Source organism: Bufo bufo, chromosome 6, assembly GCF_905171765.1.
Source record: "Bufo bufo chromosome 6, aBufBuf1.1, whole genome shotgun sequence".
NCBI lineage: Eukaryota > Metazoa > Chordata > Amphibia > Anura > Bufonidae > Bufo > Bufo bufo.
The window spans coordinates 204783224-204803774 of NC_053394.1; the positions used below are offsets into that span (position 1 = coordinate 204783224).

Genomic DNA, 20551 nt, shown 5'->3' on the forward strand with positions numbered 1-20551 from the left:
CGGAAGAAAACCAATGCGCTGTGAAACTAGCCTAACATTACATGCCAAACATTCAAATGAGTGGCTATCCATATAAAGATGTGCTAAGTTTCTATGTTGGCTCATGAGGGAGGAGGGGAGCCACACAAATTTCTCATGACCTTCTCAAAGTTCTTGCTCTCAGCTAAGTGGCCAGCCATTTACAATATCAATCTCACTTTTACATTATATGCATGTTGGTCACTATATTGTTTCTTTGTAATGGTTTAAATGACAAGGTATAAATGAAAACAACAGTTTTATAGTGAATATATATTTATTTTGTCTTTATTTAGAAATGTGTACATTTCATACCCAAATTGTATTACAAGTTGTGCACTCTGGCTTCACCTTAACATAAAGGTAACCCTCATTACAAACATAATGGCACCAAATGAATCAACACAGATTTTAAACATAAGAAAGTGGCACAGGTGAAAAACTCTTTTTACTGACAGATCTGCAGATCCTTTGTCAGTGAAAGAATTAAGGCATTTAACTTGGCAGAGAGGCAGGAATAACGAGGACAATTCATTACCAATGCTAATACGTTATAGTACAAGTCACTACTTGGGTGTGTGTCTCAACATTTCATAAGAGCACAAGGTATAGAATATTGTTATACACAAGTAAGACCCAGTCTGAACTGAATGCTACAATATATACCTGGACTCAGCAGACTAGAACTGGTTACTCTAGAGATATGCAATATACAACTGTTTCACTGGATATTTTTGGGTTTTCAAAGCCATGTGATATGGACAGCATACATCTGTTATTTTAGTTAAATAAATTAACAATAGCAGCTAATTAGTACCTACAGAGTCTTCTTGACTGGCCTAAGGTATCAAGAGGTTGTTTATGGCATCTTCTTTATGGGTTATGGTTCTATTATACAGAGGAGTCCCAATGCTACTCTACATAATGAGAACATTTGTACAGTCCTTCCCTGGAATAGTTTAAGTTGCTCCCCTTTTTATATTTAAAGGAGTTGCCCCATATCACCATTACTAAGACAAAATTAAACTATACCCCGACCACCAGGAAGCAGCCTTTTTAGTAGCTGCCAATGCAATGCATGGAAGCTATGGAAACAGTGCATCACAGTAAGCTATGCTACGTTGCTTCCGTAGCTTCCACGCACTGCAATGAAAGCTACTAAAAACAGTGGTGCACAAGCCAGTTCTGCTGTTTTCCCACCAACTGGTAGTCGGGCCTTAGTTTCATCTTGCCTGAGACAAGCCCTTCAAGCATTTTAGCAGCTGACATCTTCTAGGACCCCTAAATGGTAAGTGTCAAATTTCTGCTTCCTATGCAGAGCAAAAAATTGGAAACTTATATGACCTAAATTTCAAAGTGAAATGGCTAGGTCAGGGGTAGATGTACTGTCCGCTCCTCCCCAGTGTGAGCACAGCATGTGTTATGTGCGCACCTGGAATTTTCCTGCTTTGGTAAGATATTTCACTCCCTTGAAAGGCTTGTATTTCTCTCCATACATATCCAGTCGATTCACTTTTAGTCCTATAGATAAAGTAATGAAAGAAGTATAAAAATCATTGTATTATACCTTCCCTACAACTAGGCCATACACGAGACAAAACGTGACTTAACCCACTAATTTCTTTAGAAATGGCTGTGGCTGTTTGTGTGGGTACTCCCGGCAGTTCTTTAGTGTCAGATCCTAGGGGAGATAGGGACTGGACATGTTTCAATATGCCCCATGTGTTGTTCATGTAGGGATGAAGGGGGGATCCGCTTCTGCCAGAGGTATCTGGGATGGGTTTTTCTCCCTGTCCCATTAAAATAGAACATGTATACTATCTTATGGCTCGCTTAAAGTGGCATTCATGCAAAGTCACACAAAAAATAAAATAAAATAGCATTATAATTATTGTCAGAAAGGCATCCACCCACATAGCATGCGATAAAAAAAAAAAAAGTTTCTGTAAACGCAAATCTCACATGGTCATCAATACATTACTGGCACAAGCCTAACCTTGAGAGAAACTTTCCAGTCCGACTTTGTTGGAAAATTTGTAGAAAAAGAAAACCAATTGAAAAAAATAGACTGAGTGTAGTTATTTCTCATTCAGCAGAAGGGACACATATGTATCACAATGATATTGTCTTCTACTTAATTTACTCTGTAAATAGATGGCCGCCATGCCCGTATTGCGGACCGACAATAGTGGTCCGCAATATACAGGCAATGGTCATGTGAACGTTGGTATGGACCCCTTGACTTGAATGGGTCCGCAATCCGCAAGATACAGCTAAACATGGGACATGTCCTGTTGCGGTGCGGAGGTATGGATCAAAAGCCCACGGAAACATTCGGAGGTCCTTCCTCATGTCCTATTTTGTGCCATATCTTGTGGATGGCAGACCCATTCAAGACACCACAGCACGGAGTTCACACGGCCGGTGCCCATGTATTGTGAAACAGCTGTTTGCAGTCCGCAAAACGGGCACCACAGCCATATGGTCATGTGACTGAGCCCAAAAGATGTAGTTCACACATGGTAGCTGGATATCATCCACACTTGTTAAGATATATACCTGAGATTGCAAACTGTTGGATCTTGAAGTTCATGTTCAAACTTGGGTTCTCCTCTGGTTTGGGTGCACCAGACTGCAGGGAGACGCTTCCCTTTAGATTAGGTAGCTTTTGTGTGGCAATCTTCCCAATGTCCCAGGTAAGCACCTAATAAGAATATGCAAGGAATTTAGACAAAGCAGTTCAAAGCATGTGGTAGGAGAACTACTATAACTGTATGCAACTGCACAGCTGCTTTTCAAGCCATGTTCAATTGTAGTAGATTTTCTGCAGATTCACCCAATCTGTGTATAAAACCCTATTCACATACTTTGGACAATAGCAGATTATCACAGGGGTGACCAAATGATAAATGGCCAATAGTGAACACTTATTTCAACCTAATGCAGGTCCTCCCGTGATTACTGCAAATCTGCCACCATCATCATCAAAGACCCACTACTGCTAGTCAAGATTCAGAAGTCAAAGAGGGCTCCCCCTGCCCCCCCTCCTTTTAAAAATGTGATGTGCTGCCAGTGGCATAGCAGTCAATGGGAAATATTAAATGCAGAACAGACATTTTTGAAGCTGAGCTACTGTTGTACTTGGGCTGTTTCTTTTATTGCGGCCCAGCTCCATTAACTTGAATACCATAAACACGCCCTATAGATAGGTGTTTGTGGATTCATGACTGCCACATGCCCAGTGGAGCACTGGAACTAGATTCTCCCAAGGGAAGAGGGTCTCTGAAATAAGTCGGCAACCTGTCAGGCATTCATGGCATATCCTGCTGCCACTGCTCTACTACTGCCTAGGTACTCACTGCTTTCTACTTCTAGTTTCTCTCTTGACACACAGGAGATCCGAAAAAGAGAGTTCCAGCATCCAAAACTTCAAATGGTTGCTTTGTCTTTATTCAAGTTCAAGGTATAAATACATCCAGTGTGCACCTTCACCCACCAACGTAACAGGTTGACATGTTTCGAACTTTTCAGTTCTTAATATTTTTTTTTAAATCAGTTTATTTTTATTGAAATAAACATTATCACATGAACATCAGAAAGGAGTTCGTAGTTTTTGTATAGTTGGAAATAAGTATAACAATATACAAAGATATTGGTGTACGCAGACACCTAAGGCAATTAGGTGGGAAATCAAGGTTTATATGAACAATACAGCATTGAAATGATTGAAGTATTATAACAAATCGTATTCAGTAACACAATAACACCCTCCCCCCCACCCCATCCCAACTTGAGCAGAGAGACATCAAGGTCTGTAGAGTTAAGGATAGTCATACATTTGGGCATCAAGACAGTTTTGCCTAGCTATAATGGCTCACCCGTTCAAACATTTCACAGTAACTATGTAGTTCCCCTGGAGAGGGAGTGTAAGAAGGACATTTGACCTTGTATACAATCTTGAACTAACGCCTGTGAAGCCAGTTGCGTAGACTCAACCCACCCCTGCCATAAAGATAGGCACTTATTTGGACAGTCTCGTACATATACTCCCTTTTCTAGTCTCAGAATTACATTCATCCTATTAAACTCTTGTCTTGTGGGCGGAGCCTCTCATATCCAGTGTTTAGCTATCAGTACCCTAGCCTGGAACAGGAGTCTATGAATACATAGGGAGTTCCTGTCTCCCTGTCCCAGAGAATACAGTATCCCAAGTATACAAACTCTAGGGTCATCAGGTAAATGTATCTGAGTTGCCGTCACTATAATACATCCTCCCAATAGGATCGCAAACGTGTGCAGTTCCAAATCATATGGAGCAATGTCGCATCCTGTTCCCCACATCTAGGGCACTTTGAATCTGAACGCACACCAATCCTGAAGAGAAATTGTGGAGTTCTATATACTCGATGTATAAAGGTACAGTTGTGATAGTTGCTGGGATTCACTAACCGTCAAAGAAGGAGTAAGGGCCAGAATATCTGTCCATTGTTCCTGGGACAACACTCCAAGATCCTTTTCCCACTGGACCTTTGCCTTAATGGTAGTCCTTAGTGGAGGAGCCCTTTAATAAATGCTTTACCACAGGGGGAGAATCAAAAATCTGCACTCCCTTGGGAAATTGCGTCTGAAACGCATGCCTCAATTGTAAATATTGGTAAAAAAAAAACTTGTTGGGTAAGGCTACTTTCACACTAGCGTTCGGAGCGGATCCGTCTGATGTTTCATCAGACGGATCCGCTCCTATAATGCAAACGCTTGCATCCGTTCAGAACGGATCCATTTGCATAACAGTTTATTTCAGATCTGATTTTTCACTTCGGAAAACTCAGATCCGACAGTATATTCTAAACACAGAAGCGTTCCCATGGTGATGGGGACGCTTCAAGTTAGAATATACTGAGAACTGTGTACATGACTGCCCCCTGCTGCCTGGCAGGTGCTTCCAGGCAGCAGGGGGCAGACCCCCCCCCCCTCCTGTATTTAACTTATTGGTGGCCAGTGCGGGCCCCCCCTCCCTCCCCAGTATTAATTGTAAGCAGTGCGGCCCCCCTCCCTCTATATTCATCGGTGGCCAGTGCGGATATTAAATATGAGCAGTGCGGTCTCCCCCTCCCTCCCTCCCTCCCTCCCTCCCCAGTATTAAATATGAGCAGTGCGGTCTCCCCCTCCCTCCCTCCCTCCCTCCCTCCCTCCCCAGTATTAAATATGAGCAGTGCGGTCTCCCCCTCCCTCCCTCCCCAGTATTAAATATGAGCAGTGCGGTCTCCCCCTCCCTCCCTCCCTCCCCAGTATTAAATATGAGCAGTGCGGCCTCCCCCTCCCTCTATTCATTGGTGGCCAGTGCGGATTCAAAGTATTGTGATCAGTGCGGCCTCTCCTCTCGACCCCCCCCCCCCCCCCCATCATTGGTGGCAGCGGAGAGTACCGATCGGAGTCCCAGTTTAAATCGCTGGGGCTCCGATCGGTTACCATGGCAGCCAAGACGCTATTGCAGTCTTGGCTGCCATGGTTACTTAGCAACAAATAGCAGCATTATACTTACCTGAAGAGCTGCGATCTATGTGACCGGCCGGGAGCTCCTCCTACTGGTAAAGTGACAGGTCTGTGCGGCGCATTGCCTATAGACCTGTCACTTACCAGTAGGAGGAGCTCCCGGCCGGTCACATAGATCGCAGCTCTTCAGGCAAGTATAATGCTGCTATTTGTTGCTAAGTAACCATGGCAGCCAAGACTGCAATAGCGTCTTGGCTGCCATGGTAACCGATCGGAGCCCCAGCGATTTAAACTGGGACTCCGATCGGTACTCTCCGCTGCCACCAATGATGGGGGGGGGGGGGGGTCGAGAGGAGAGGCCGCACTGATCACAATACTTTGAATCCGCACTGGCCACCAATGAATAGAGGGAGGGGGAGACCGCACTGCTCATATTTAATACTGGGGAGGGAGGGAGGGGGAGACCACACTGCTCATATTTAATACTGGGGAGGGAGGGGGGGGGAGACCGCACTGCTCATATTTAATACTGGGGAGGGAGGGAGGGGGAGACCGCACTGCTCATATTTAATATCCGCACTGGCCACCGATGAATATAGAGGGAGGGGGGCCGCACTGCTTACAATTAATACTGGGGAGGGAGGGGGGGCCCCACTGGCCACCAATAAGTTAAATACAGGAGGGGGGGGGTCTGCCCCCTGCTGCCTGGCAGCACCTGCCAGGCAGCAGGGGGCAGTCATGTACACAGTTCTCATTATATTCTAACTTGAAGCGTCCCCATCACCATGGGAACGCCTCTGTGTTAGAATATACTGTCGGATTTGAGTTTCACGATGTAACTCAAATCCGATGGTATATTCTAACATAGAGGCGTTCCCATGGTGATGGGGACGCTTCAAGTTAAAATATACCATCGGATTGGAGAAAACTCCGATCTGATGGTATAATCCTGACTTTACATTGAAAGTCAATGGGGGACGGATCCGTTTGAAATTGCACCATATTGTGTCAATGTCAAACGGATCCGTCCCATTGACTTGCATTGTAAGTCTGGACGGATCCGTTTGGCTCCGCACGGCCAGGCGGACACGAAAACGCTGCAAGCTGCGTTCGGGTGTCCGCCTGCTGAGCGGAGCGGAGGCCAAACGGTGCCAAACTGATGCATTCTGAGCGGATCCGCATCCACTCAGAATGCATTGGGGCAGTACGGATCCGTTCGGGGCCGCTTGTGAGAGCCTTCAAACGGAACTCACAAGCGGAGCCCCGAACGCTAGTGTGAAAGTAGCCTAAGCTAAACTCCTCCTGCAACTGCGCAAAGGATTTAAAAACTCCATCTGATTGAAGTTGTCCCATGAACAATAGACCCTTCCTCTCCCATGGAGAAAAACCTTCCAGACGAAATATCTCAGGCACTTGAGGGTTACGCTATAAAGGGGTAACATCACAAAAGCCAATAATACCCATCATACTTTTAAATTTAGACCATACCTTGGTCGCTAGGGACAAAGTAGGAAGTGTGACCGAACCGGAGGGACCTAATTCCACCGTGGCAATTGGAGCCCTTTGTTTCGATAATAGATGAAATAATAGCAGCCGAAGAATCCAACTCGTCAGTCTGAAGCCACCCTTTAAAATGTTGCAGCTGGGCAGCTATGAAATAAGACCATGGATTTGGTAAAGATAGGTCACCCCTCTCTTTACTTTTTTGAAGCGTTGCAATACTTATCCTTGGCTGCTTTTTCCTCCAAATTAGGAACCTAAAAATCCCCAGTATTTTAAAAAACAGCCTTTATGGAATCCAGACTGGAGAATTAGGGAGAAGATACAGCAACTGAGGCATAAGTACCATTTTTATGAGATTACTATGACCAATAATTTATACCAAATATTAGATTTAGTGACAAATTTGACAATCAGTGGTTCTATATTCAACTTAATGTAGTCCGTTGGAGATGAGGTCACTATCACCCCTAGATATCTAAATCTGTCAGCCACTTGTAAGGGTAGACCTCTAATATCTAATGAGGCTGGAAGTGGATCAAGGGGAAGGATCGTGGACTTATCCCAGTTAATGGTGAGTCCGGAATAAGTCCCAAATCCAACAATTTCCTGCATTATAGAATCTATGGAATTCTGCAGGTGCTCTAGACTTGGATTTGCGTCTCTGGATTCTCTGAATAAAGAGGCCCCGTACATACGCCTTCATGGCATACCAGACCAAATTCAGAGAGGTAGACCCTACATTGTTGTCAAAGATTTCTATAATAAATCTGGTCAGTGGCTCTTCCTCATCCAATAATTGGATCCAGAATGACGTGCCCTGACGACTCCCAGATTCCTCAAGCATCATTTCCAGATGAATGGGGGAGTGGTCAGAAAGGCTGCGGGGTAAGTATTCCACTGCCGATACATAAGAAGAGGCCTCCAGCGACCCAATAGGCAAATCTATCCTGGACATAGAGGAGTGGGAGGCAGAAAATCAAGAAAATTGTCTCTCCGTTGGAAATCTATTACTCTATAGATAATATAAATCTACCTCTCTCAATAGTCTTGCCAATAAGGTCTCTTCAGAAGGCGCCGCAGCCTGGGACGATGAAAACCTGTCCAATTCAGGATCAAGACAATTATTCAAATCTCCTACCATCAAAATTGGATTCTGCAGGTTATAAGAGATCCATTCCAAAATCTCCTTGATTGCCACAGTGGAATACGGAGGTGGAACATAAACAGCTACCAACAGGAACTGTACCCTGAAAATAGTGCAGTGTAAGCAAACATACCGCCCCTCAGTGTCTAGTTTACTAGAATGACATACAAACGGAATGGCTCTGTGAACCAGAATGCTAACCCCTCTAGCTTGCGAAGAGGAGGTGGAATGAAAGGCTTGTGAAATCCAGGGCTTAGCAAGCAGTCTGTGGTGCTGGCGCGACAAAGGGGTCTCAGTAAGACATAAAATGGCTGGTTGATAAGGTTGAACAGCTGTAAAGACTGCCTGACGCTTGATTGGACTACCCAAGCCTCTTACATTTCACGCTACAATATTAGTTTTACCCGCCATCACTCAACGGTACATATAGCTGAAGGATAATAAGAAATATACCGTTATACCAGAGCCCATCGCCCAACAGTATCACAATAAGAAATGTTGTCTCTCTGCTCAGAAAATTCCCCCAAAAAAAGAAAACATAAGAGTAAATTCTACAAAAAGCGACACTCTCAGTAGTCCCAACGGAGAGTGTGAGGCACAGAAAGTTTTCCTGCAACCCACAGCATAAAAAGCAATAACAAGCCCACATAAAAAGTAGACATTAAAATAGTCATCAGAACTCCCAAACAGCAAGCCCGGCAATTAATAAGTAAACATGACAAGCAAAAAACCACCACAGCAGCAAGCAGCACCCCTAAGAAAGCATATATATTAACCTACATCAGGAAAGGGCAAAAAATCGTTTTATCAACGGATACTATCCTGCGGCAAAAAAGTAAGGTTAGTGCAAATAGAGAGCAGAATACTCATCCGCCCAAGTGTGAAGGCAAATATCCGTCATAGCTACAGAAGAACATCTTCATGTCTGCGACGACGAATCTTCCCTCGGCATAGCAGAAAGACATCCCGATTGTTCAGTCCAATGAGAGGCTTCCTCCGGCGACTCAAAAAAGTGGGTTTTGCCCTGAAATTGCACACGTAGTTTCGACGGGTAGAGCATAGAATATTGAATTCCATGGGACCTTAGAGTGCGTTTCACATCCAGGAAGCGGGCTCTACGTCGTTCTGCCGAAAAGTCTGAAAAAAAGGAGACTTTATATCCACCAATGGAGAGATCTGGATGATCCAGGGCTGTACGAAGAATAATATCCCTGTCCTGGAAATGTAGAAGCTTCATCAAAACTGGTCTGGGAGGGCCCCCCGGAGGCGGAGGACGAGATGGCACCCTGTGCGCCCTTTCAATAGCAAAGAAAGGAGATAGGGAGTCCTTAGCAACCGTGTTTCTGATCCAATCTTCAAAAAATCGGACAGGATATTGTCCCTCAGCTCTTTCTGGAATTCCTATTAAGCGAAGATTGTTACGGCGGAACCTATTTTCCAGGTCGTCTGCTTTATCAGAAGTGTAATATTATGTATGACCTTGGCTAAGTCGCGTTTTACTGGTGGAACTTGATCCTCCAGCCGACCCACCCGATCCTCAATTTCTGTAACTCTTTCTGTTATCTTCCACATATCTTGTCGGATAAATGACATATTCTCCTGCAGTGATCCCACTGAAGTATTCAAAGTAAGCAAAGCGGAGCTGCATTGTTGTACTGCAGCATATACACTGCTCAAAAAGGTCCTCTTTAAAGGTCTTATTGTAAAAGTACTGGTAAAAATTTATATTTTAATGATAGTAATTTACTCTACAACATGTAGGCAATTTCTCAACTAGATTCTGGAAATTGCAAATATTCTTCTATTCAATGGATTTGGAGGTTTTGTACGGTTTAATAGCTCCTTAGTACAGTGTTTATGCAAGAAACATGTGTGCAAACATACTAACTAGAGGTGCAAAATACAGCAAAATGTCACTGGAAATATTAGTGGATATATATCTGAAAGCTGCTAAAATGACTGCATAGTATTTCCCCAGTCTTTTGTAGTAATTCTGCAATGACATGGATATTATTACTTTTCAGACTTCATGACTATAATTTGCAAATTCTCCCTAATACATCTGCAGCTGCTCGGGATTTCCACAAAACACAAAAAACGGATGACATATGGAAATAATACTACTGTATTTTGTGGACATGCGCTGCATGTCAGTATTGGGTCCGTGACCTCACTGCAGTGTGGCAGACGGTCTGCACGCTGCAGTGCAATGGGTCCTACCTACACCATTGCCTGACTACGATTCTGCCTGCCGTCTGCTACTTGGATTACCTGGACTACTGACCCCTACACCATTGCCTGACTACGATTCTGCCTGCCGTCTGCTACTTGGATTACCTGGACTACTGACCCCTACACCATTGCCTGACTACGATTCTGCCTGCCGTCTGCTACTTGGATTACCTGGACTACTGACCCCTGCACCATTGCCTGACTACGATTCTACCTGCCGTCTGCTACTTGGATTACCTGGACTACTGACCCCTACACCATTGCCTGACTACGATTCTACCTGCCGTCTGCTACTTGGATTACCTGGACTACTGACCCCTACACCATTGCCTGACTACGATTCTACCTGCCGTTTGCTACTTGGATTACCTGGACTACTGACCCCTACACCATTGCCTGACTACGATTCTGCCTGCCGTCTGCTACTTGGATTACCTGGACTACTGACCCCTGCACCATTGCCTGACTACGATTCTACCTGCCGTCTGCTACTTGGATTACCTGGACTACTGACCCCTACACCATTGCCTGACTAAGATTCTACCTGCTGTCTGCTACTTGGATTACCTGGACTACTGACCCCTGCACCATTGCCTGACTACGATTCTACCTGCCGTCTGCTACTTGGATTACCTGGACTACTGACCCCTAAACCATTGCCTGACTACGATTCTGCCTGCCATTTGCTACTTGGATTAACTGGACTACTGACCCCTACACCATTGCCTGACTACGATTCTACCTGCAGTCTGCTACTTGGATTACCTGGACTATTGACCCCTGCATTGCCTGACTATGAATCTGCCTGCAGTCATCTGTAAGTTAGTCTGGACCTCTGACCTATGAGTCCAAATGACCCAGTATACCGTATTACTCTGAACTTTGTTTTGCCTTTGTTTCAAGTGACTTTTGTCTACTTCTGCCAGTAAAGATCATCTGTTCCGTTACTCTGCCTTTGTTGGACTCTGTACACACTCTGCAAATTGCGGACCTCCAAACGGAAACAGCCACGTTAATGGACAAGTGTCTCTCAGTTCTCTCTGCTGGGCTGCAGCTGTGACGTAATGTTTTGGCTGCATTCTTATGTGCCTGTATATCACTGCAGCCAGTCACTGACCTCAGCAGCCTCATGCTATACACCATGGAAGCCATGGCTGCAGCCTGGTGGAGAGGACTGACCTATAGCCCTGGATGTGAGGGGGTTCCAGAAAAACGAGTATCCATTTATTTTAAATTCCTCTTTGCAGTTTGTCCACCCAAAAAGTGGTGAAACCAAACACATATGTCCATGACAAGAAGTAATGGGACACAGAACACAGTAAACCAGGCTTTAGCAGCATGGACCTTGCAGATTTGGCTACTTTCACACTCGCATTTTGTGCAGATCCGTCATGGACGGATCCGTTCAGATAATTCAACTGTCTGCATCCGTTTGTATTATCTTTAACATAGCCAAGACGGATCAGTCTTGAACACCATTGAAAGTCAATGGAGGACGGATCTGTTTTCTATTATGCCATTTGGCTCCGTTTCATCGTAGTCAGGCAATGGTGCAGGGGTCAGTAGTCCAGTTAAGCGGAATGGAGACTGATCTGATGCATTCTGAGCAGATCCTTTTCCATTCAGAATACATTAGAATGCAAACTGATCCGTTTTGGACCGCTTCTAAGAGCCATGAACGGATCTCACACACACGGAAAGCCAGAACGCGAGTGTGAAAGTAGACTTATAATATGTCCCCTAAACTACACTCTTATTACAGCAGCAGAGCCTTAATGAATACAGGACTTGACTACACTCCCAACTGACCCGAAATTAGTGAAACTTTTGAAAGCTAGAAGTATAGTGTAAATTATACTTGATGTGTACTTCCCTTCATAAAACCACTAAAAGATCAATTGATTCCAATTTTTTGTTTTTCCTGGTACTACATTATGTGGACCAATTTCCCAGACTGGCAAAAATGTTTATTTTTAGACTTTTAGAATATTTCATCAAGAACAAAAAAGTGTGTTCATGTTCTCGTAACGATGGAACATTTTTGAAATGCTTACTTTGGCAACAGGATCGAATGTATAAATTCCCTGAGTTGGTGTGAGGTTCATGTTCAGTACAACTTTGGGCATGTGGACAGTTAAAATAATGTTTTCCACAGTCTTGCCCATGTTCTGCTTGGGACCCACAGTCACATCAAACCTTCCACTTGAACTGTTCTCCTGGAAGGTTATATTATGTTTTGCATACACTGGAATTGCAACCTGGCTGAGAAAAATAAAGAAAGGAAGAAATATGTTAGGTGATTTATACATACATACATATACTATTTATTTCATTAACAACATTTTAATTACTTATTACAGTCCATCAGTTTAATAATCGGGGTTACCGTAGAGGCATTTCAGGCTGCGACAGATGTGTCAGACAGCAGGCCTAGCCATAACATGGCACATGAAGTCCATTAATGGGTTGCTTTCTGAAACTGACAAGAATGTGACTACTTGGCTAGTCAGAATTGATGTCACCTCACCGTTTGTCAAAACTGGAAGTGGTGTCACTTGCCCTTACCAAACTAAAGTGGATAAGATATTAAATGACCCTGCTACCACTCCCAATCTGGGCACCATCAGGTAATCATACACATTGTCTCTCTATCTAGCCACTGGGCACATTCATTCCACCACCAACCTAAAATATCAGGTGTGAATATATATATATTTGTCTTCCCACATTTTATAGTCACTTGTGACTTTCTTTACAAAGTGCATTGCATTTTTTTACTTGACTCTCAATGAAATGTCTTGAAACTAAAGAACTGCTGACCACCAGTATTCCAGTCAGAGTGACCCTACCAAATATATACCCACATTTAAACCTCCTAAACCCTGTAGGTATGATGATTGGAAGGGTGTAGAATAGTGTGGATCAAGTCAGTCTCTGAATTTGTACATATTGAGTGGCTTCAGAGTAATGGAATAGTTGTATTTACTTGCAAGTCCCAATCCACTGACATGAATCAAAACTCAGCACAAAGTTACATAATACAGGATTACTTTACTTTCTTGTTATAAAGGGGTTTTGTCTGAAGACAACACCTTTTCAAAAAGAATCTAGCTTATCACCACTAGTAAGGCTTCTCTCACCCTCAGTGATCAGCCATTACTACCAGGAAAAGCAATTATTTACCCTGCAGGGCCAGTCAAACGTTCCAAGCAGGAAACTCCGCTCTACGACCTCCATGTTCCCTAACTGGGAATATGACATAACTTGTCCTGATAACTGACATCTTAAAGGGTTTCTATCACCAGAAATACTGTTAAGTAGTGCTGACATTAGCGATGCGCTAATGTCAGCACTACATAACAGTATGTTTTTTACCTTTCTCCCTGCAGCCGTTTTGGTGAAAAAAGCACTTTTATTATATGCTAATGAGCCTCTAAAATCAGCACCTAGAGGCTCCATCTACTCACCCTTTATCCCGCCCAGGTCCCTGTCTCTGCCCGCCCCGCTCCTCTTGATTGATGTGACTGTTCGCAGCAGCGTTGACGAAATCCCGCGCCTGTGCCGTTCACTATGTCTTCGGCGCAGTGGTGTGAATGATGCGCTCCTGGTGCCGGATTCCTCACACGGCCTGCGCCGACTACGTCACAGTGAGGAAGCCGGCACCAGGAGAGCGGCCTTCACTCACTGCTCCTGCGCCGAAGACAGAAGTGAACGGCGCAGGCGCGGGATTTCGTCAATGTTGCTGCGAACCGTCACATCAATCAAGAGGAGCGGGGCGGGCAGAACAGGGGACCTGGCGGGATAAAGGGTGAGTAGACAGAGCCTCTAGGTGCTGATTCTACGCCCAAATAGCACCTAGAGGCTCATTAGCATATTATAAAAGTGCTCTTTTTTTTTTTTACCAAAACGGCTGCAGGGAGAAAGGTAAAAGCAATACTGTTATGTAGTGCTGACATTAGCGCATCGCTAATGTCAGTCAGCTACATAACAGTATTTCTGGTGGTAGAAACCCTTTAAAGTGATGCTCCAGCTAATCTTTGTCAAAAGGATAGCAAGGAGCACAGGATTGATTGTTTTAACCAGTGGTTATATCAATATCAATGAAATCAGAGCTTTAGTGACTTCCTTCCAACTAATTTCTCAGGTCAGGTACCTACTTTTGTGAGCTTACACGATATGACATCAACCGGAAGTTACCATCAGGGGGAATGAAGGACAGAACTCTCTCAGATTCCCAGCGCTTGAATCGCACACATGGGTGGGAAGCTGACATCATCCAGAAGCCTAGGATTCTGTGAATAATGAGAGAACATTACTAGACATTACTTCTACGTGGTACTAAAATTCCCCAGATGCTTGAAATTAAGATCAAGTTCTCTGCCTGTGTTTGGATTTCAGGGCTTCTGTTCAAGGTGCAGATAAGATTCCAACTGTAGTCATTCGTGTAGCTAATAGATATATATATCTATATCTTACTAAAATAAACTGTTATAGGACTTGCTTCAAATTTTATCAGGCATTACAGAATAAATGTTATGGAAATACATGGGCAGCAATGCACAACAATATTTTTAGTAGCATATTTTTTATTATTATGAAAGACAATGCACCTCTGTACGCACTGACCACAGTCTTGTGTGGTCCTTAACCCCTTAAGGACTTGGCCATTTTTTGCAAATCTGACCAGTGTCACTTTAAGTGCTGATAACTTAAAACGCTTTGACTTATCCAGGCCGTTCTGAGATTGTTTTTTTCGTCACATATTGTACTTCATGACACTGCTAAAATTGGGTCAAAAAAGTTAATTTTTTTACATAAAAAAATACCATATTTACCAAAAATTTTGAAAAATTTGCAAATTTCAAAGTTTCAGTTTCTCTACTTCTGTAATACATAGTAATACCCCCAAAAATTGTGATGACTTTACATTCCCCATATGTCTACTTCATGTTTGTAGCATTTTGGGAATGATATTTTATTTTTTGGGGAATTTTTCAGAAATAAAAAAAAAAAACAATTTTTAGGGACCACTACAGGTCCTGAGTCACTTTGCGAGGCTTACATAATAGAAACCGCCCAAAAATGACCCCATTCTATAAACTACACCCCTCAAGGTATTCAAAACTGATTTACAAACTTCGTTAACCCTTTAGGTGTTGCACAAGAGTTATTGGCGAATGGGGATGAAATTTGAGAATTAAATTTTTTTGCCTAATTTTCCATTTTAAACCCATTTTTTTCACTAACAAAGCAAGGGTTAACAGCCAAACAAGACTGTATCTTTATTGCCCTGACTCTGCCGTTTACAGAAACACCCCAGAAACTACTGTACGGGCACACAGTAGGGCGTAGAGGGAAAGGTGCGCCGTATGGTTTTTGGAAGCCAGATTTTGCTGGACTGATTTTTTGACACCATGTCCCATTTGAAGCCCCCCTGATCACCCCTAGAGTAGAAACTCCATAAAAAGTGACCCCATCTAAGAAACTACACCCCTCAAGGTATTCAAAACTGATTTTACAAACTTTGTTAACCCTTTAGGTGTTGCACAAGATTTAATGGAAAATAGAGATACAATTTAAAAATTTTTAATATTTTTTTTCCAATTACAAAGCAAGGGTTAACAGTCAAACAAAACTCATTATTTATGGCCCTGATTCTGTAGTTTACAGAAACACCCCATATGTGGTCGTAAACCGCTGTACGGGCACGCGGCAGGGTGCAGAAGGAAAGGAATGCCATACGGTTTTTTGGAAGGCAGATTTGCTGGACTGTTTTTTTTTTTCACCATGTCCCATTTGAAGCCCCCCTGATGCACACCCCAGAGTAGAAACTCCAAAAAAAGTGACCCCATTTTAGAAACTACGGGATAGGGTGGCAGTTTTGTTGGTACTAGTTTAGGGTACATATGATCTTTGGTTGCTCTATATTACACTTTTTTGTGCGGCAAGGTAACAAGAAATAGATTTTTTGGCACTTTTTTTTTTGTTATTTACAACATTCATCTGACAGGTTAGATCATGTGGTAATTTTATAGAGCAGGTTGTCACGGATGCGGCGATACCTAATATGTATACAATTTTTTTTATTTATGTAAGTTTTACACAATGATTTCATTTTTAAAACAAAAAAAAATGTTTTAGTGTCTCCATAGTCTAAGAGCCATAGTTTTTTTCAGTTTTTGGGCGATTATCTAAGTAGGGTCTCATTTTTTGCGGGATGAGATGACTGTTTGATTGCCACTATTTTGGGGGTGCATATGACTTTTTGATCGCTTGCTATTACACTTTTTGTGACGTAAGATGATAAAAAAATGGCTTTTTTGACACCGTTTTTTTTTTTTTTTTTACCTGAGGGGTTAGGTCATGTGATATTTTTATAGAGCCGGTCGATACGGACGCGGCGATACCTAATATGTATACTTTTTTTTTTATTTATTTAAGTTTTGCACAATGATTTCATTTTTGAAACAAAAAAATCATGTTTTACTGTTTCCATAGTCTGAGAGGCAATAATTTTTTCAGTTTTTGGGGCGATTATCTTGGGTAGGGTATGATTTTTGCGGATGAGATGACGGTTTGATTAGTACTATTTTGGCGTACATGCGACTTTTTTGATCACTTTTATTACCTTTTTTGGGAAGTCAGGTGGGCAAAATTTAAATTTCCTAATAGTTTTTATTTTATTTTTTTTATCGCGTTCACCGTGCGGGGAAAGTAACATGACCGTTTTATAGATCAGGTCGTTACGGACGCGGCAATACCAAACAGGTGTAGGGAATTTTATTTCTTTCATTTTTTTTTTTTTATATTCACATATTTTTATTTTCAGTTTCCACATATAAAAAATACAGAACAAGAAACAGGGTAGACATAAAAATACAGAGAACTACTCAATCTTGTGTTACATAAGTATCGGTTAAGTAACATCCAAATTCTATCCCAATCTTGTTTTCATATCTAATAACAAAAATATATAGAGAAAAATTATTACCCGAAAACCTATGGAGGGAGCTCAAGCTCAGAGTTGCACAGAGACAGCCTCGAAACCTTAGGGATTTAGAGATGATCTGCAAAGAGGAAGTGGACCAACATTCCTCCTAAAATGTGACGCAAACTTGGTCAGCAATTACAAGAAACGTTTGACCTCTGTGCTTGCAAACAAGGGTTTTTCCACCAAGTATTAAGTCTTTTTTTGTTAGAGGGTTCAAAATACTTATTTCACTCAATGAAATGCAAATCAGTTGCTATCTTTTATTTAAAGTTATTTTTTCGATTTTCCTTTTGATGTGCTATCTGCCACTGTTACAATAAACCTACCATTGAAATGATACTGTTCTGAGACTTTTCATTTCTTTGTCATTGGACAAACTTACAAAATCAGTGAGGGGTCAAATAATTATTTCCGCCACTGTAGGTTCGGTGAAGAATAAAAACTGTGTCAACCGGAATTTACTCGATAAAGTGCTTCTTTTTATACTTATATATATATATAATCTCCAATCTAAATTATCAGACTCCACTTCTAGTGCCCATTTACTTTCACTTTTTAAATTTAATCAAGCCCCCTAAACCCCTTTTTATTTTTTTATATATCTGTGAAATTGATATTTTAATCCCATTGCATGTAACAACAGAAATCTACAAATTCTGAGTGTTTCGTGACTAAATATTCTATTTCTTTCATTTTTAATCAGTGATAAATGTGTTTTTTGATTTTTACTTTTTTTCCACTTTTTTTTTGACCCAGACCCACTTGGTTCTTGAAGATCCAGTAGGGTCTGATGTCTGTATAATACAGTACAGTACAATATATATATTGTACTGTACTTTACTTACACTTTGTCTGAACAGATCTCTGCCTTTAGCACAGATCTGTTCAGCACATGGACAGCAGGATGCCTGAGACGGCGTCCTGTTGCCATGGGAACCTTCCCCGTCTGCTCAGTAGTGGTCAGAACTTCGCAGACGGGGAAGGGTAAGGACGGGGCTGTCGGGGGGGCTCTCCTCCCTCTCCATCGGGGGGCTGCAAAGGCACTGCAGCCCCCGATGGGAGAGGGAGGGAGCTCCCTCTTACTGTTAACTTTTTCCATACAGCGGTCCGTACGGACCGCTGTATGGAAAGGGTTAAAACGGCTGACATCGCAATGAACCGATGTCAGCCGTTTTATACCAGGGTGTCAGCAATGTGCTGGCACCCTGGTTAACCCACTCTACACCAACGACTTTTCAAGGGGAGGCGGGCGGGGGATCGCGATCCCGCCTGCCGCACCGCCCGCCTCCCGCACCTCCCCCATCCGCCCACAACTTTCCCCCCTGCACCACCCGCCGGCAAAAATCATGCAGGGGTGCAGGGGGGGTGGAAAATCTATGTTTGAGGGACACTAAAGTTTCTGATGCGGGGGATCAGAAACTGCTAAAAAGCGCAGCAAACCGCAGCTTCTGAATTGACCTGCGGTTTGCGGCGATCGCCGATAGGGGGGTCACATGACCCCCCCTGGCGTTGTGACAGGATAGCCGGCTGAATGATTCAGCCGGCATCCCATTCCATCTGCATGTAAAAGTTAGGACGTACCGGTACGCCCTGAGTCCTTAAGGACTCGGGAAATAGAGCGTAGCGGTACGCCCTGCGTCCTTAAGGGGTTAAAGTAACCAGTCACCATGAAAATGCAGTGTAATCTGCAGGCAGCATGTTATAGAGCAGAAGGAGCTGATCAGATTGATATATAGTTTTGTCGGAAAATATTCAGTAAAACCTGTATTTCATTCATTTAAATTCCTGCTCATTCTGAGCTTTGAACTCTAGCAGCAATCCTATCAGTGATTGACAGCTGTCAGTGTACACAGTTCATAGAGGGAAGGCTGACAATCTTGATAGGACCACCTCCCTCACTTCAAAGCCCAGAATGAGCAGGAATTTAAAGGAATAAAATACAGGTTTTATCGAATATTTTCCCACAAAACTATATATCAGTCTGCTCATCTCCTCCTGCTCTATAACATGCTGCCTTCAGCTCGGACACCTTGTTCAATTGACAGGTTCCCTTCAAAAGAGAATGAAATACTCCCTTTAACTGTTTAGAATGTGAACCCTTTGGAATGATATGGATTTCTGCACAAATTGGTCATAAAATGTGATCAGATCTTCATCTAAGTCACAATAATAGACAATCACAGTCTGACATAAACTAATAAGCACACAAATTTTTTTATGGTTACCATGTTTTATTGAACACACCATGTAACATTCACAGTGCAGGTGGAAAAAGTATGTGAACCCCTAGACTAATGACCTCTCCAAGAGCTAATTGGAGTGAGGTGTCAGCCAACTGGAGTCCAATCAATGAGATGAGATTGGAGATGTTGTTACAGCTGCCCTATAAAAAAAAACACACACCAGTTCTGGGTTGCTTTTCACAAGAAGCATTGGCCTGATGTTGAATGATGCCTTGCACAAAAGAGCTCTCAGAGACCTACACTTAGAATTGTTAATTTACATGAGCTGGGAAAGGGTTATAAAATTATCTCCAAAAGCCTTGCGGTTCATCAGTCCGACGGTATGACCACAATTTGTCTATAAAAGGAGAAAGTTCAGCACTGCTACTACTCTCCTTAGAAGGTGGCCGTTCCGTACAGATGACTGCAAGAGCACATCGCAGACTGCTCAATGAGAGTGAAGAATCCTAGAGGTGTCAGCTAAAGACTTACAAAAGTCTCTGGCATATGCTAACATCCTGTTAGCGATATCTACGATACGTAAAAACACTAAACAAGAATGGATTTCATGGAGGATACCACAGAGGAAGCCACTGCTGTCCAAAAAAACATTGCTGCACGTTTACAGTTTGCACAAGAGCACCATGATGTTCCACAGCAGTACTGGCAAAATATTCTGTGGACAGATGAAACCAAAGTTGAGTTGTTTGGAAGAAACACACAACACTATGTGTGGGAGAAGAAGACGCACAGGCACACCAACATCAAAACCTATCCAACTGAAGTATGTGGTGGAGACATCATGGTTTGGGGGCTGCTTTGCTGCGTCAGGGGCCTGGATGCATTGCTATCATCGAAGGAAAAATAAATGCCCAAGGTTTATCAAGACATTTTGCAGGAGAACTTAAGGCCATCTGTCCACCAGCTAAAGCTCAACAGAAGATGGGT

General features: G+C 42.9%; 1 protein-coding gene across 1 annotated transcript in view; it reads right to left on the minus strand.

Annotated features, from left to right (window-relative positions):
- Positions 1 to 282: 282 nt before the first annotated feature.
- Positions 283 to 20551, minus strand: part of AP3M1 (adaptor related protein complex 3 subunit mu 1) — a 38899-nt gene continuing 18630 nt past the window's right edge. Inside the window, 5 exon segments of the mRNA XM_040436540.1 lie at positions 283 to 1539; positions 2578 to 2722; positions 12445 to 12652; positions 14548 to 14651; positions 14653 to 14682. Coding sequence (XP_040292474.1) covers positions 1439 to 1539; positions 2578 to 2722; positions 12445 to 12652; positions 14548 to 14651; positions 14653 to 14682 — 588 coding nt within the window. The 3' untranslated portion in view covers positions 283 to 1438.